General features: G+C 35.1%; 2 protein-coding genes, 1 long non-coding RNA gene and 1 other non-coding gene across 4 annotated transcripts in view; 2 read left to right on the plus strand and 2 right to left on the minus strand.

The window, feature by feature from the left end:
• Positions 1-14408, plus strand: part of LOC137491262 (tripartite motif-containing protein 16-like) — a 496597-nt gene that overhangs the window by 456636 nt on the left and 25553 nt on the right. The window lies entirely within an intron of this gene.
• LOC100001152 (uncharacterized) overlaps positions 1-14408 on the minus strand; it is a 45258-nt gene that overhangs the window by 4936 nt on the left and 25914 nt on the right. The gene's annotated exons all lie outside the window — the stretch shown is intronic.
• LOC141381841 (uncharacterized) lies at positions 567-11254 on the minus strand. Its single transcript, XM_073948956.1, has 3 exons — positions 11198-11254; positions 10961-11110; positions 567-4145 (listed from the first exon to the last, which is right to left on the minus strand). The coding sequence occupies exons 2-3, from the start codon at positions 11043-11045 to the stop codon at positions 3433-3435; spliced, it is 798 nt and encodes a 265-aa protein (XP_073805057.1). The 5' UTR covers positions 11046-11110; positions 11198-11254; the 3' UTR covers positions 567-3432.
• LOC141381868 (uncharacterized) lies at positions 12147-14367 on the plus strand. Its single transcript, XR_012402729.1, has 4 exons — positions 12147-12230; positions 12636-12726; positions 13396-13445; positions 14230-14367. It is a non-coding gene; the product is annotated as an uncharacterized lncRNA (long non-coding RNA).

Below are 14408 nucleotides of genomic sequence, written 5' to 3' on the forward strand. Positions count from 1 at the left end.
TATATATATATATATATATATATATATATATATATATATATATATAAATATACACACACACACACACACACAATAGTAGAAATTAAAATGTGTGTTAGAGTTTGGTTTACATAGTTATACACACATTAATGTTTTAATACAATTAAATAGACAAGGGACAATAACCATTTTCAATGTATACCGCAGTTTGGAAAAGTCAAGGTTTTAAACTGCCAAAGGTTTCTGCCATATCGATCCGACAGCATATGTAAAGTTTTTTTTCCTTTGTTTTTTATTACTTTTTTTTTTTTTTTTTAGGACAACAGTATCTTCAGCACAAAAGATATACAAAGATGCCATTTAAAAATGTAAAGAAGTTTCCGAAGCTAATAAAGAAATCAGAAGTCAATAATTCATTTATTAAATGAATTTTATTCTTTACTATTACCATCTTTACTATTCCAAAAAACTTTTAAATGTTTCTCAAAATAAAATATATCATGCTCAAAAGGGAAAAGGTTTTGTTTTTATCCATACATTTAAAGAGAATATATTTTAGAGCAGTAATCACAATATTGAGAAACTGATTTATTTTTTTTTATTCAAGGTTATCATACCAGAATCTTATACCGGCCTATGTGTACATTGGAAAACAGGAGTAATTGTATTAGCCTCAACCAACAGGTCAACAAAACAAAAGTTTTTTTATGTTTATTTATTTATTTTTTTAAATAAAATTCTGACAGTAATTTGGGAAAGCTTGCATTTGACTATTACCACCAATGCACCAATTATGATTTAGAACAATAACTTTTTAACGAGACCATTCATATATCCACAGCAAAACATAAGCAAATTAGAAACGTTAACACTCACTCCAGCCATTAAAGGGGTAGTCCACAATGTAATTTTAAGGCTTGGTTGTGTTTATAAGATGCAAAGCAATGTGTGCTCATGTTTCACTTAAAGGAAATCATGTTATTTTTTTATATATCTCACTTTGATTACACAGCTACTCAGCTAACATGAAAACGACTGTCAAATTTCCTAGTTCCTCTGAAAGGCCCGCCCTTAAGTGACTCTGATTGGTCATCAATATAATGTGCTGCGATTGGCGAATCAGCTCCACGTCACGCCCGTAAAAGCACACACTTTTCTGCTGTGTAAACCTCAGTCAACCTCCTGCCTGCTCTCTAAAATAAAATCTGACAATTGTCTGTAACAAATGTAAATGGGGTGCGGCTCCTTTAATAGCGTGTGCGTCTATGTGTGTGTGTGTGTGTGTGAATGTGTGAACTTTCTGTAACAAGCGCATGTGTGCGGGACTTTCTTTTTCTCTGATGCTCGGTTAAGTTATTTTCTGTTATATATTGTGACAGAAGAATAAAGCACAAGATGTGGGATGCTACCTGTTTGAGCCTGGATTTATTTTTCTGCTGCTAGCACTGTATTTTTTAAACTCAACGCGTAACATGACGGCTTTTACATGTATCCGGAATATGCAGGTGTAATATGAATCATTCACATATCTTTTGTGACTTCATTATCTGAGATGTGTAATGCATAAAAAAGCTGCCTGAGGACAATCAGTGCAGCCAGTCGCGCACGCGCACACACATAAGAGACACGAACGTGCTGGTGGAGTGTGTGTGTGTGTGTGTGTGTGTGTATTCACAGCAGTTTGACTGATAAATATGAATTTGTAGCAAAATCGTTTGCCCGCAAAGCAGCTTTACCCATTGTTTACATCGTTGCTACAGCATACCGTTAACGCTAGACACTATACATGTCATGATCAATTTTAACTAATAAAAACACTGACTGGTTGTACCTGACAGCTTCTGCTTTGAGGAGATTTTAGCCGAATCCAGCACTGAACTGGGAGAGATTCTGAAGCTGTTTTGTCAAATCATGCTTGCTGTGTATTTTATAATTCTCTGGAACATAATTCATATTGAACTGTAAGCACTTCTGTCTTTGTGTCATGTCCTTTGGAAGCTTAAATACAGAAACGGACGAAGCTCTGTGGAAATAGCAGCGTTTAGACGCATTTTTAGCTTCATCTCTGCTATAACGTTACAGCACCTCTGGCCAAGGGCCTTACCTGCTCAGTTTGGATTCGCAGTAACGAACTTTTGTGATCTCACAGGGGGCAGAAGTATTTTTTGTAGTCCCCAAAATTTGTTCATTGTAGGCTTTGCTAAGCTAACTCTGTAAAAACCAAGGTCTCCCTTTGCATTGAACTTAGAACTTTTTACATTCAGAGATGTTGTTTATGTTCACAGAGCTACATTAAGCATCAACTAAAGTTTAAAATATGATATCATATTGGACCACTTCTTTAAACCTAAAAGTAAAGAAACTTTAGTAATAAAAGATGCAACACAGGACAATTGAATGGACTTTCTAAACGTAAAGCCTTGGTATACTGCAAACCAACCGTCCTGGAGCTCCACCTTCTTTGATGTAGGGTGTCTTCCCAGTGATTTGTTTCTCATTCAGGGAGTCAGACAGAGAACATCATCCAAAACAACACCAGCTACATGAATAGACTGAAGAGTGGAGTACAGATGTATCCGCACCTGTACAATCACTTGCAAAGAGATTTTAAGCTGCAGAGGTGCTCTTTGCCAGATGTTTATGAAACTGTTCTTCTCTCAGCCGCCATCATTGTGTTCAGGGTAAACGCAATGAGTGCAAAACATTTACAACCCCACCTACTGCAGTGTAGGAGTGTTGGAAAACAGTAAATCGTCACTCAGCCTTTTCAAACATTTTAAACCAAATGAGTGAAATTCTGTAAACACTGATCAGATCTGTACAGTTTCTCTCCAGAGAATCCTCTTCTGTTTTCAGATGTGTTAACTGATTAAACCTTGTCACAGTGTGAACACTTGTACAGTCTCTCCAATGTGAAACGTCTTGTGCACTTTGTAATAAAAGTCTTCTCACACTCAAAGCACATATAGTCTTTCACACCAGTGTGAATCTTCATGTGTTTATTAAGATTTGCTGATCGGTTTAAACTCTTCCCACACTGAGTGCATGTGAATAGTTTCTCTTCAGTGTGGGTCTTTATGCATTTATTAAGGTCTGAGGAGTTACTGAAACTCTTCCCACACCGAAGCTGCGGTCACACTAGAGTTTATGCATGCGATATTCCGTTGAACGGTACTGCGAAAAGGGGTGGGATTAAACAAGATGATTAGACATTAAAAAAAAGTGAGCGATTGGTCCATATTTTACATTTCTATCCAGAGAGGTCATGTTTTGATCTTCGATTGGTCTCACTCACTCAACCAATGCGATTTTGCAGGTCAGAGTTCACCAAGCTTGAACTTTGCAATGCAGTGAACTGTGAAACTTGACACACGAACTTCCATTTCCGATATGACGCATATGTGTGCTTATAAATGGAAGTCTATGGGGAGAAAAGTCCAGTGTGACAGCGGCTTAAGTGCAAGTAAATGGTTTCTCTCCAGTGTGGCTCATCATGTGTAAATTAAGGTATGGTGGTCGGCTGAAACTCTTCCCACACTGAGTGCATGTGAATGGTTTCTCTCCAGTGTGGATCCTCATGTGTTGATTAAGGGATGATGAGCAGCTGAAACTCTTCCCACACTGAGTACATGAGAATGGTTTCTCTCCAGTGTGGATCCTCATGTGGTGATAAAGGTGTGATGAGCAGCTGAAACTCTTCCCACACAGGGTGCATGCGAATGGTTTCTCTCCAGTGTGGATTCTTATGTGTTGTTTAAGGTATGATGAGTAGCTGAAACTCTTCCCACACTGAGTGCATGTGAATGGTTTCTCTCCAGTGTGGATCCTCATGTGTTGATTAAGGGATGATGAGCGGATTAAACTCTTCCCACACTGAGTGCATGTGAATGGTTTCTCTCCAGTGTGAATCATCATGTGTAGTTTAAGGTGTGATGAGCAGTTAAAACTCTTGCCACACTGAGTGCATGTGAATGGTTTCTCTCCGGTGTGGATCCTCATGTGAATTTTAAGATTGCTTTGTTTTCCAAAACTCTTTCCACACTGAGTGCAGGTTAAACGATTCTTGTCTCTCCTTTTCAAAATACCATCAGTCTGTAAATTAGTTTTTTCCTCAATTTTGATATGATGTTTCTCCTCTTTACTCACCTTATTCTCTTCAATTAAGTCTGAAATAAATAAATAAAACATTAGTTTTCATTAAGTCTTAAAAACTCTCATCAAAAGCTGAAAAGTGAAAAGACACTGGAAACATTGGCTACACACACTGTATTTTTGATGCACATTAAATGTAAAAAAAAAATCAGATCATATTGTGTTTAGTCCACATTTAAGCAGATTCAATTCAATTCATCTTTATTTATCTAGTGCTTTTACAATGTAAATTGTGTCAAAGCCACTTAACATAGAAGTTATAATAAATTGAAACTGTGTCAGTCTAGTTTTCAGAGTTTCTTACATAATTGATTATAAAAGTTACTTTGGTCATATTGATAAGACACAGATTTGATGTTCATAATTCATAATTACTTGGGATGCACCGATATGGATTTTTTGGCCGATACCAACAACTCTTTAGACTTAAAGGCAGATAGCCGATATATATAGGCTGATAATTATAAATATTTTAAAAGGTGATATTTTTATACAGCAAACTTCATAAAAGATTGAACTGCTCTTATGAATTAAATAGTCTATACTCAAAGCAAAAAAGCTATGATTTAAAAATTGCAAGGTGATTATATAGACCTATATTCACTTGGGTTGGGTATCGAAACCCAGTGCCATACCTTTGGAAACGGTATGCACCGGATCAAATCAGCGTATGAATTTCGGTGCCTAATTTCGGTGCTGCAACAAGAATGTAAGCAGGTTGCGCACCAGAAGCGCCGCTCGGCGACGCACAACGCCATGAATTAGCAAGTCATTGGCTGTCTGCGGCGCCCAGGCACGACTCATGACTATTCATATTTCTGCCATGCCACAGAGCGGCATCTAAATAGTTTCATTTTAACCTTCCTGTCGTGTTCGGGTCAAATCTGACCGATTTACAACTTAAATAACTCATAAATATTGTGTTTTACATCTGATAGCCTCATGGCCTAATGAAATCCTCCACACTATGCACTTAAACATATAAAAGTGATGAGCACCTCTTTCATTGAATTTTGAGTGTTTTAAATCAACCTTGTTAAACCTGTTGTGTTCCCGGTCAAAAGTGACCGCCATAGGAAATAAATAGGTATCCAGATTAAATTCATCCATCTGACAGAAAACATCCACCCACACACAACCTCAACTCACTCACCCACCCACTCACTCACTCACTCACTCATTTCAGACTGAACAGTGTCTTTTGCAGGAACACATCTCTTTTACGCGCTTATGTGCTGATCCTCCAGCCTGATCTCACAAATAAACATAACTATTTTACGTTTTGTCAGTTCAGTGGCTAATTCATATGAGTTCAGTCGTACAAAATTGTATAAATTATAAAAGGAGGCATGGCACCCAACCCAACCTCTAAACCCAATCGTCATAGGCGATAAGCAAATTGTACAAAACTATATGAATGAGATCATACAAATTCATATGGATTAACTACTAAACCAATAAGTTATGAATTGCTATTAAAGTGTTGGATCCTCTAACTTGAATCAGCTTCCTGATAACACAGTGTATCATATCTTCACAGACTAAACAGGTGTCTGTTATGTGAATCCATCTGTGTGTGTCTTTCTATATTTATTTATTTATTTATTTTTCTCTCTGGAAAAAACACAGAGAAGGAATCTTGTTTCCTTTCTTTCTTTCGTTCAGCCAATCTCTGAGTCTAGCAGGAGCACTTTTAGTTTAGCAACAATTATTTTATTATATTAGACCATTATTATCTCGCTCAAAAATGGCTAAAGTATAACTAGAGCTAGTTGTGTGGTCATGCTTACCATATATAGCCTCAATCACTATTCCCTATATTAGTATACTTGAAGGACTGAAAATTTGATCTCTCAGAACACAGAAAAGGACAGCATTTTGTTCGTGCTTTGCTGGTTGATAAATCATTCAGATGGATTAAAATTTCAATTTCTTTGGTCAGACCCTGTGATAGTTTTCTTAGTTAGCTGTCTATTAGTAATGAAACAAAGTATTTTGATTCCAGTCATCTATTGTTCATTTTGTAATATATTTTCAGCGCCTATTTTTATTTTCATCGCAGTTATTTTATGTCTAATTCTGTAAATTTATGTAAACACTACTTTGAGACATTGTTCACAGGTAAAAAATGTTGAATAAAAATTTGGTGGAGAAAAATTATCTTTGTGCTAATATAAGAGCAGTTAAAACAGACCGGTCAATGGGAACACTAAAGTAAGGGGTAGGATGCGAACACGACAGGAGGGTTAAATAACATGCGAATGTGCACGTCTGGTGTGTGATACTATCAACTGTCATGTGCACGCCATGCCACGGCTCTGAGTGGCGCATCTACTGTGTGACACCCTTAAGAAGCACAAAGGGGTGCATTAAAGGCACTCATAAGTAAGCGTTGTGTCATACTACCTCTAAATGTTTAATTCTAAACAGCTTTGAGGGATACGGATGTCAGACGTTTGTTATTGTAGCTTATAGAATGCAAAGCGTGCAGTACGGCACATGCGGCGAGCGACTCACTTCATCAACACGCATGAGTGCGTTCATCTAATTTGCCTAAACTAAGCATTCTACAGCATGGCTTTATTTTACAAGCAATGATTCTAACACACCAACATGCAACAGATGCTTTACAAAAGTTGCGTGTAAGAGAGAAACACGTCAAACTTATAAAATGGGGTGGGGGGGGTTAGTGGGGGATATGGAATCACCTTAAAGGTGAGGAATGGACCATCTCTGACAGCTTGTGACATCATCTGGCACATTATTTGAGTACGTTTACATGGACACCAATACTCTGATTTTAATATGATTAAGACAGTACTCTGATATGTAAACAGTGATTTTTGATTATCTTAAAGGACCACAGACACAAACTGCGGAGTAAACATTAGGCTGGTGACACAATGATGTTACTGGTCAATGTGCTATAACATGGAATTGGGAATCATGAATGTAACATTCAAAAAGCTACTCATGTAAACATCTGAATCATATTATTGTCTTATTCAGATTAAGGCAAAACATTAGATCACTGATGTCCATGTCAAAGTAGTCACAAGCCCCAAACCCAGAAAAAAGGTGTTCCCTGATTTTGATGACAGCCTTTCCACTAGTTAGTAGTAAGCTAATGCAATGTTAATAGCTTAATGCAAATCTTGCATTTACGCTAACAAACAATTGATCAAAAGAAATATATGAGTGCAATTCAAATATATAAAATATGAATTGATATCTACTTTAAACGTATTATAAATATATGCTTATATTGTTCAATTATAATGATACAAAAAATATATATATATATATATATATATATATATATATATATATATATATATATATATATATATATATATATATATATATATATATTTTTTTTTTTTTCCGATTAATTTTGTGGCTAAAAGGTATCAGTTCAGGCACTGTTTTGACACCGGTACCGTTTTAAAAGTATCGATTTAGCACCGGTATTGGAAAAAATCCCAAATGATACCCAACCCTAGTTATAAGTGCATAGTTCTTTTCATAACCAACTGTATATTTGAATGAACATTGTTGTTTTTCAAAAGAATCGTTAATGCATTTAACAAACCTTTTGAAATCAAACGTGACAAACTGCGGGTTTGTGCTTACCATAGAAAACATACAGTGCAGGTCTTTGTTTTCACGTCAGGGCATTTTAGGCAACTGTACAATGTGGCAATAGCGTGTAGGACCATCTGTACTTTATGCCTGACACTGAACTGTTTTGAGTGATGACCCACCTCATCACTATGTTGAGGCTAAATGGCTGATCTCAGAGAGCAACTGATTCAAGTGTATAATACAAATATAGAAAAAAACAAATGTTGCTTTACACAATGTTCCTTTTAAATTCCTAACTAAATTTGTATTATAAAATTGAATCATTACTGGGCACTACATTGTTACTTGCTAGAGGACAGAGGATACCCTTTTCTGCCTTATATGATGACACCCTACCTGCAGCCTGATCCAGAGGAAATCCCAGTGACCCAAGCAGACAAATTAGATGGATTGATTTCTTTGTGATACAATAGTGAAATTCAAATATGGAAAAGTGCAGACAAATTCTTACACTGCTTGTTAGTTGAGGCAGAAATAACTTTGTCTGCATGTAAAACAAAAAGCAAAAAACAACCTAAAACTACCAGACAACAATCACTTACAACAGTGACAGATTGTGTGGTTTAAGTCAAAGAACTCAACCCCTGATGAGCCTTTATTAAAGGACAGAGCAGCTCCTCCACCTGGTGGCCCACAGCAGTTAGACATGCCTCAGCCTCCTTTCTATCAGCTGCATGACAGAAAGAATATTCTAGAGTGTTTAATACAGCTCAAGTAATCAAATAATATTTTTTCAGAGAATGTTTCTGTGTTTAATTATGTCTTTAGATAGAGTTCCTCTAGCTCCAGAAGGATTACAATTTCTATAAGCCTTTTTAGTCAATACACATTTGTATTGTGGTCTTAAGAAATTAATGGCAGGAAAATTAAATGCATGAATGGTTACATAACATACTAAAAAAGGTTGTTAAAGAGAAGTAAAATTTTTTATTACAATAAAAGGGAGGGTGGCAATTGTAATTTAATGAACTAACAAATTTTCTTATTATTTCTTTTTTAAATCTATTTCTTATATTATATTTCTTTCATTGATGCAGATGTGTAATCTGTGTTTAAAACCTCCACCTCTGTAAAGTGCGCTGGTCTTTTTTACTCACAGTGACTTTCTATGGTGACTCGTGACTTTGGCGATCTGCTGAGAATGCCTTCAGGTATGCGCCGTGCGCATGCATTAACCCACTGTTATCTTCAGGAGGTTGATTTAACTAACTCTTATCAGCCGTTTTAGAACCGACATAACTCACGGTAAGCAGGTTTCGGGTAGATAGCAGATGGGAAGTTAACCCAGCTTTCTGGAATAGCCTCTAGTCTCTAATCTGAGCTGCTGTTAAAGGTGCAGTAGGTGATCAGCCAGAATGCTAGCATTAGCGTAATAGCTTAGAACAGGTGTGTCCAACTCTGTTCCTGGAGATCGACCTCCCTGCAGATTTCAGTTGCAACCCATATCAAATACACCTGCCTGTAATTATCAAGTGCTGTTCAGGTCCAAATTAATTGGTTCAGGTGTGTTTAATCAGGGTTGAAGCTGAACTTTGCAGGAAGGTCGATCTCCAGGAACAGGGTTGAGCACCACTGGCTTAGAAATTTCATGACTCTCCCCTGCCATTTTGGCAGAGAAGTGAATAACTCATCACATTCTTACGAAGATATTTTATTTATTATAGTTATTTTTTTCATTGACGTGAATACAATAATGTGTGACATAATAACTAACCAGTCATCTAAAATCTTAAAAATAATAAAATAGCCTATTGTTTTATTCATGGATAGAGCTTGATTAATTTGATTGACGAGGCAATGAGACTTTTAATTTGCCTGACTGAATGTAAGTTTGTGTCCGCTGTGTAATTTAATTTATTGTTAAAAATGAAATAATATAAGTTATTATAAATAATATAATTTAAACCAGGGTTTCTGCACGTTTCGCCAAGTAAAAAGCAAGACTTTTATGACATTTTTAAGACCATTATGAATGAACCTTTAGACTCATAAAGGGCTAAAGGCAAAATAATTTTTCAAATGGCCCAGATGGAAAAGATTTTTATTTGTTCTATCAAAAAATATTATAATTTTATACATTTAATAACACAATAATAAATGAATAATAAAAAAATACAATATTTTATATATTTCTTAGCAAAAGATTTTAAATATTGTGTAAAAACAAGCAAGCTTCACTTATATCCATACACTTTTACAAACATGAACTTTCTTGGAAAAAATAATAAAAAAATGAATAAACGTTTTAAAAGTTTTAAAAGCTATAATAAACTAAATCTATGCACAACAATCTGTCCAGGTCGATGTCCTCAGCAGTAAATACATGGAGCACATTTAAACAAATGTTATTGTAAGTTAAATAATTAAACCATTATGATAAATAAAGTTAAAATGACCTTTTTGAATAAAAAGTTTAAGGTTTTATTGAGATGGATTGTTGGTGATTGTATGGGTTTTGGCCAGTTTGGGTAGCAAAACATGAACAAATGAAAATGAAGACTTGTTTAAAACAAGATTTTAAGACCTACAACGAAACATTTTAGTAAATTTAAGACTTTTTAAGGCCTAAAATTTTAGATTTTGAAATTTAAGACATTTTAAGACCCAGCAGAAACCCTGTGTAAACACAATAGCCCTGGAAATTAGTTATTATAATAAAGATGTAATTCTAACTCAGATAATATATGTGAGAACTAGCAACAACTACTATAAAAAAGTTTAAACTCATAAAGATGTTGATGAAAAAAAGGAATTGTGATCAACGTGACATATGCAAATGGAAAGTACTAAGCCAACACTATCACTGTAATAGCAGATATCTTCTATGAGAAAACTGTAGGTCAAATATTGTCAACTCAGTTAAACTATTTTTTTAAATTTAATGTTTTTATTTTATATAGCGCCAGTGCTCAAGGACGCTTTACAAACAGTAAGAGAACAAGAAAAGCAATAACCTTAAGAAGGTAGATAAAATAAGAGACTAATAATACATAAAAGAATGTCAAAAGAGATAAGAACAAGAAAGAAACTCATTTCTGTCTTTCAATGAGTGCTTATGTGCATTTAGGAGAACTAGGCAGCACTCTCAGGGCTGCAAGATGGATTTAATTTAGTATTATTATTATTAAAATATATCCGAATGAGGATCAAATGACTGAGTTGGTCTTTAAGAATGAAAACCAACCTGTTTGTTCCTGCAGATCTTCCTGCTTGACTGTGAATGTTTCTTCAATCTTCACATCTTCACTCTCCTCTTTAATAAACGCCATCTTTATAACAGTGTGGAGATCAGTCACTTCAGCAGGAGTTTTTCTGTGTGTTTGGACACTTCATCCTGTTTAAAATGAACAAAACATTAAAAAATGTCCTGTACAAAATGAATAAAACAATGAACAGAAACAAAATAACTTCTCTTCAACACTTGCTCCAACAGTTTCTTTATATGAGTCATTAACAAGCAGAAATCAGGTAAAAGTCTGAGCAAGAAACAAAATACCACAAATGACCTGAACAAAATTACCCAGACAGCACACATACGTTGGGCCGACGTCGGCCGAAGGTCAACACGTCGGCCCCTTTAATTCTAACATCGGTATATGGTCGGCCAAACATACGCATGATCGTTCGGTCGTGTGTTCTATTGTTCCAGCTCAACAAACGTCGGCTCTGCGTCGGTTAACGACCAGAGGCCGACGAAGCACTTCATAAGCACTTTATCTCTCATGCCCATGAAAGAATCCGGCAACATATTTGGTTTACAAGTAAGTTTTTGCGTGCATAATAAATTAGACAAACGCGACATGCATCATGTGAACTGCGTTGGTCGGTCCAGCTTTAAATAGCCTACATTAATGCAGTAAAACTGACCAAAATGCCTACAATACATGATTTCAATTCATTAAAATATAAAAAGTTTTATTGTTATGCTTTAATAATGAAAACGTTGTTTTTTTCTGGTGTTAACTGCTGTTTGCTTTTTTTTTATTGTGGCTTTTTCTAATACATTTTTCCCAGTGTAAAAATCAAGTATGTTCTGCATTTCGGCAGTTTAATTAAAATAAACACCTTTTTACAGAGTGACATCTTTGTTTTATATATACTTGCATTTATATTTATTGGTTATTTATTTTTGACAGTGAATGCACAAATAAAGTGTTTGTTTTGTAACAGTTTAGTAGGCTATAAAGCTCGTCTTAAAGATAATAGCGTATATAAAACTGCTAAATACATTTTAAATTCAAGATATAAAATACAAGGTTATTATTTAAATTGTCTATGGAGTGATCATGTTTATAAATGTAATACTGCAAGACTTTAATGTGCGCGCGCGCGTCTTGCTTCCAACACTGGAGCGGAGAGGATGTTGCTATGGGAAACGAAGCTACAACACGACACGACGCCACCATAAAGACACAACACGACTTCTCTTAAGCTGCCGTTTTGACTGTTTTCAGGTAAGTTTAGTCCCTAAAACAAAGCAATTACTAAATAAAACTGTTCCTCACACATTTATTATTGGCAATTGATGAATATTCAGTTGAATATTATGTTATATAAGAGTGGTAAGTCTTCGTAAAAGTCCGTTAGCATATTAGCACTGGTAACGTTAGCGTCGGGGTAATATTACGTTAACTTACTTAATGTTAGCTCTTGTTAAACTTGTTTGTTAAAGTTTTGGCTTTTATTTATTCTTTATGTGTAGATGAGAGGTTTTGTCAATGTTTTATTGAATGCACTCCATATGTAGTCTAAAATACGCATTGTACTGTAAAGGACCGTGAATCAAAAGTTCAATCGTGTTTTGATATTTCATGGTATCTTAAACAAATGTTAAGTAAAAAAGTGTTCTGTGGTTTCAGGAGTGAGAGAATAACCCCCTGCTACAGAAAATATAACATAAGATTCCTACATTTCTGAAGGGAGCTGATCACAGAGATGCAGAAAAGACAGGTAACTTTAAGCAGAGGATTAATTCATATGAATTTCCATTGCACATCATTATGCACATGTTACATGTCTATATATTATGCATCTGTTACTTGTCTTTATTGCAGTTATTTTAAGAAAGTTTTGACTTTGAAACATGTGAGTGGTATTAAATTTCAGATCACATGATTCTTCAGAACTTAATAAATATGCAGATTTGCTGCTAATGAAGTAATATTTGTGATTTTCATTTTGTTTAATTTTTTTATGATTAATTGATTTATTAAATCTTAGAAAAAAGTTTACACTACATTATTTGTCATCACATCTGTTTTTAGCATTGATAGCAATCAGAAATGTTTCTTGAGCAGCAAATCAGCACCATTTGATAATCACCGTTATATTAGTTCAACCTCAAGCACTAAATCAACATCTTAAAAAAAGATTTCTGAAAGATCAAGTGACACTGAAGACTTGAGTAATGATGCTGAAAATTTAGCTTTACATCATAGCTATGAATTACATGTATATTTACACCGTTCACCCATCCCTTACACCTTAACTCATCCTCAAACAAGTCAATTTAAGCCCTAAATGAATACATTTTGATTTGTACAGGCATGATATGCAACTTGTATTCAGTCGTTTTGTTTTTTCTTTCTTTTGCTTTTGTTTTCCACATCAACTGAAAAGGAGGTCAAAGTTTAACCTAAGTGCTGTGTAGCTGATGAACATCTTTATATGTAAGTATATTTTTGACTGACTGCCAGACACTTGTCAAACAGTGATGAGCAAACGAGGGGCCGTTCTTTTAAAAAGATCAGGGAGATGCAAGTCCGAAGATAAATATACATTTTAATTCAAAATTGATTTATCTGTAAATATTTCATAATGTTTTGAGATATGTGCCCTATATCCATTTAGATGTCCATCCATGTTTAAAATACTTTTAAATTTAACAACAGCTGCAAGTTATAAAAACATAAACACAAAAAGGTTAAAGTAAATTGAGAAAACATTTTCATCAGTTTGACAACATACACAATCTCACAAATAGCATAGAAAAAGTGACAAAGTTGTCTTCTTTGTCTGTGTTTTATTACTCTCTTTGCACTCTCGGCCACTGTATGTAACAGTGATTAGTATAATGTAACGGTAGACAGATGAGGAATGTGAATATGTAGTTTAACTTTAAGGAGCGTTACTACTGGAACCATTTTTTGTACAAATATATATATATATATATATCAGGTAGATCAGCTCCTGACAGACATGTTAACAGGTCAGTTTAACTCTTATTAAATTCATTCATTCATTCATTTTCTTTTCTGATTAGTCCCTTTATTAATCTGGGGTAACCACAGCGGAATGAACTGTCAACTAATCCAGCATATGTTTTATGCAGTGGATGCCCTTCCAGCTGCAACCCATCACTGGGAAACAACCATATACGCTTATTCTCACTCATACAATACAGACAATTTAGCCTACCCAATTCACCTGTACCCCATGTCTTTGGACTTGTAGGCAAAACCGGAGCACCCAGAGAAAACCCACGCAAACGCAGGGAGAATTTGCAAACTCCACACAGAAATGCCAGCTGATCCAGTCGAGGCTCGAGTCAGCATCCTTGCTGTAAGGCAACAGCACTATTGTGCCACCACGTCATGCTCTTATTAAATTATATTTATATAATGTTGTGTTTC

This window comes from Danio rerio, chromosome 4 (genome assembly GCF_049306965.1).
Source record: "Danio rerio strain Tuebingen ecotype United States chromosome 4, GRCz12tu, whole genome shotgun sequence".
NCBI classification, from domain to species: domain Eukaryota; kingdom Metazoa; phylum Chordata; class Actinopteri; order Cypriniformes; family Danionidae; genus Danio; species Danio rerio.